Here is a 2,500-nt window from a genome sequence, read left to right on the forward strand (position 1 = left end):
CTTCAGTAATCTTCCCGTAATTGACCCCCCTTTCGGCCACCTCTGCGGATTCTTTACAGCAGCAGCAAGTAGCGGGCTTTTTTTTATAATTGTTTCCTTTTTTGTGTGCCCTTGAGCTGTCTCCTTTGCTGTAAAAAAAAAAAGACACTCGGCGATGGTTGAAAATTGGTAGCGTGCATCGGTGGGGCTCGAACGATGACCACCTGTCCACCGCCTCGCCAGGATACAGAGAGAGAAAAAAACAAAATGAGTGCTGATGTGATATATATATATATATTTTTTTTACAACAGAGGAGTCAGTTCAAGGGCATAAAAAAAAGGAAACAAATATAAAAAAAAAATATAAAAAAACGCTAGTCACTGCTCTTGAAAAAGTTAAAGTGGCCGAAAGATAGTTTTTTTTTTTTTTTTTTTTTTTTTACAGCAGAGGAGTCCGTTCAAGGGCATAAAAGAGGTACCAAATGTAAAAGAAAAAAAAAACGTTACTCACTGCCCCTAAAAAGACTTCTACAGCGCGGGAGGAGAGGTCTGTGTCCCGATACCCTCCTTTTGGTTCGGAAGCCTTGCCAAACTACCCCGACAGTCTTTCTATCCTCATTTGCTACCTAATTCTTTACTCCCATTTCTCATTCTGTCTGTTTATTTTCCTCCAATATTTTCTCTCTGTTTATCCTCCTTTATCATTCTCTGTATTCTCGTCTTCCATAATGTCCTTTTTTCTCATTTTTCGTTCTGTTTGCCTGTTTATTCTTCTTTAGCATTCCGGCTGTTTCTTCTCGTCTATCATAATGTCTGCTATTATCGTGTATTATTTTCTGTTTACGCTCGTTTCTCATTACTTCCTTATTCTCGTTTATCATTCCCCTCTTCATGCTCCGCCTTTTCCCAGCCCTCGGCGGTGGTGTGTGGGGTGCAGCGGTTCGGCCTTGGCTTCTGCTTCGCCGTGGTGTACAGCGCGCTGCTCACTAAAACCAACCGCATCTCCAGGATATTCAACGCGGGGAAGAGAACCACAAAACGGCCCTCGCTCATTTCCCCGCGCTCGCAACTCTGCATCTGCTTCTGTACCGTGTCTGTGCAGGTGGGTGGAGATATGCAGGTGTGTGACTTTCGTACAGGTGTGTGGGACAGATGTGTGATGCGGTATAGGTGTTTGAGAGACAGATGTGTGTTTTGAAGTATGAGAAAGGAAGTTAAGGGGAGATTTAGGTACGGAAAGAAATGTAGGTGTGTGAAAGAAAGGGATATAGTGTTTTGAGACAGGTGTGTGACTTTCGTACAGGTGTGTGGGACAGGTGTGTGATGGGGTATAGGTGTATGAGAGACAGATGTGTGTTTTGAAGTATGAGAAAGAAAATTAAGGGGAGGTTTAAGTATGAAAAGAGATGTAGGTGTGTGAATGAAAGGGATAGTGTTCTGAGGCAGGTGTGTGACTAAGTACAGGTGAGTGGAGAAAATAAATAGTAGAAAGGGGGTAAAAAAAAGTTAATAAAGGAAAAGATAAATAAATGAATAAAATAATAAAATAATAAAGTTAAGAGAGGAAGTCTTGTAGTTTGTTGTGTGAATCCAATGTCACAATTATTAGACTTCATTATTAATACCAAACGCAATCAGCGGACACATAATACACATAATAAGATTCTTCTAACGCAATTATGTCTTATTTATACGCTAATATGAAACTTTCCCTCCCTCCCCTTCCTTTCCCCTCCCTTCCCTCCCTCTCTCCCTACCCACCCTTCTCCCTCCTCTTCCCTTTCCACCCTTTCCTTCTCTTCCCTTCCCTCCCCTTCCCTTTCCCTATTTTTCCTTTCCATTCCCTTCCTTTCCTTTCCTTCCCTTCCCTTCTTTTTGCCTTCCCTTTCCCTATCTTTCCTTTCCCTTTCCTTCCTTTCCTTTCCTTTCCTTCCCTTCCCTTTCCTTCCCACTCCTTTCCTTCCCTCCCTTTCCTTCCCTTCCCTTTCCTTCCTTTCCTTTCCTTCCCTTCCTCCCTACCTCCTTTCTCCCTTTCCTCCTCCCTTCCCATCATTACCTCCCCTCCTACATCCCTCCCTATTTCCCTACCTTTCCCTTCCGTTCCCTCCCTCCTTTCCCTCCCCTTCCTTTCCTTCTCTTCCTTCCTCCTTTACCTGCTTCCTTCCCTCCCGTACCTACCTGTATGTATGTATGGTGTGTGTGTGTGTGTGTGTGTGTGTGTGGGGGGGGGATTATGAATGGTATGTCTGCTTTCTTGTGTGCGTGCGTGTGTGTGTGTGTGTGTGTGTGTGTGTGTGTGTGCGCGTGGTGCAGGTTGTAGTGACGTTCGTGTGGTGCGTGGTCAGCCCGCCGCGCGCCATTCATCACTACCTGGTGAGAGAGGACAACTTTCTGGTCTGCGCCTCCTCCATCAACGCCTCCTACATGATCGCCTTCGCCTACCCCATCGGTGAGTCCTGGATCCTTCATTCCTTCAGTTCCTTCATTCATTCAGTGCTTTGTTTTGATCCTGCCTTCATTT

At 44.7% G+C, this 2,500-nt stretch overlaps 1 protein-coding gene across 5 annotated transcripts in view; it reads left to right on the forward strand.

The window, feature by feature from the left end:
• Window positions 1-889: 889 nt before the first annotated feature.
• Window positions 890-2,500, forward strand: part of LOC127005244 (metabotropic glutamate receptor-like) — a gene marked incomplete at its 5' end in the record, with an annotated part of 34,504 nt that continues 32,893 nt past the window's right edge. For all 5 annotated transcript variants that reach the window (XR_007758402.1, XR_007758404.1, XR_007758401.1 and 2 more), the window contains 2 exon segments: window positions 890-1,081; window positions 2,293-2,428. Coding sequence is in view for 1 of the 5 variants with exons in the window: in XM_050874009.1 (XP_050729966.1) it covers window positions 890-1,081; window positions 2,293-2,428 (328 nt within the window).

This window comes from Eriocheir sinensis, chromosome 29 (genome assembly GCF_024679095.1).
Source record: "Eriocheir sinensis breed Jianghai 21 chromosome 29, ASM2467909v1, whole genome shotgun sequence".
Classification (NCBI taxonomy): domain Eukaryota; kingdom Metazoa; phylum Arthropoda; class Malacostraca; order Decapoda; family Varunidae; genus Eriocheir; species Eriocheir sinensis.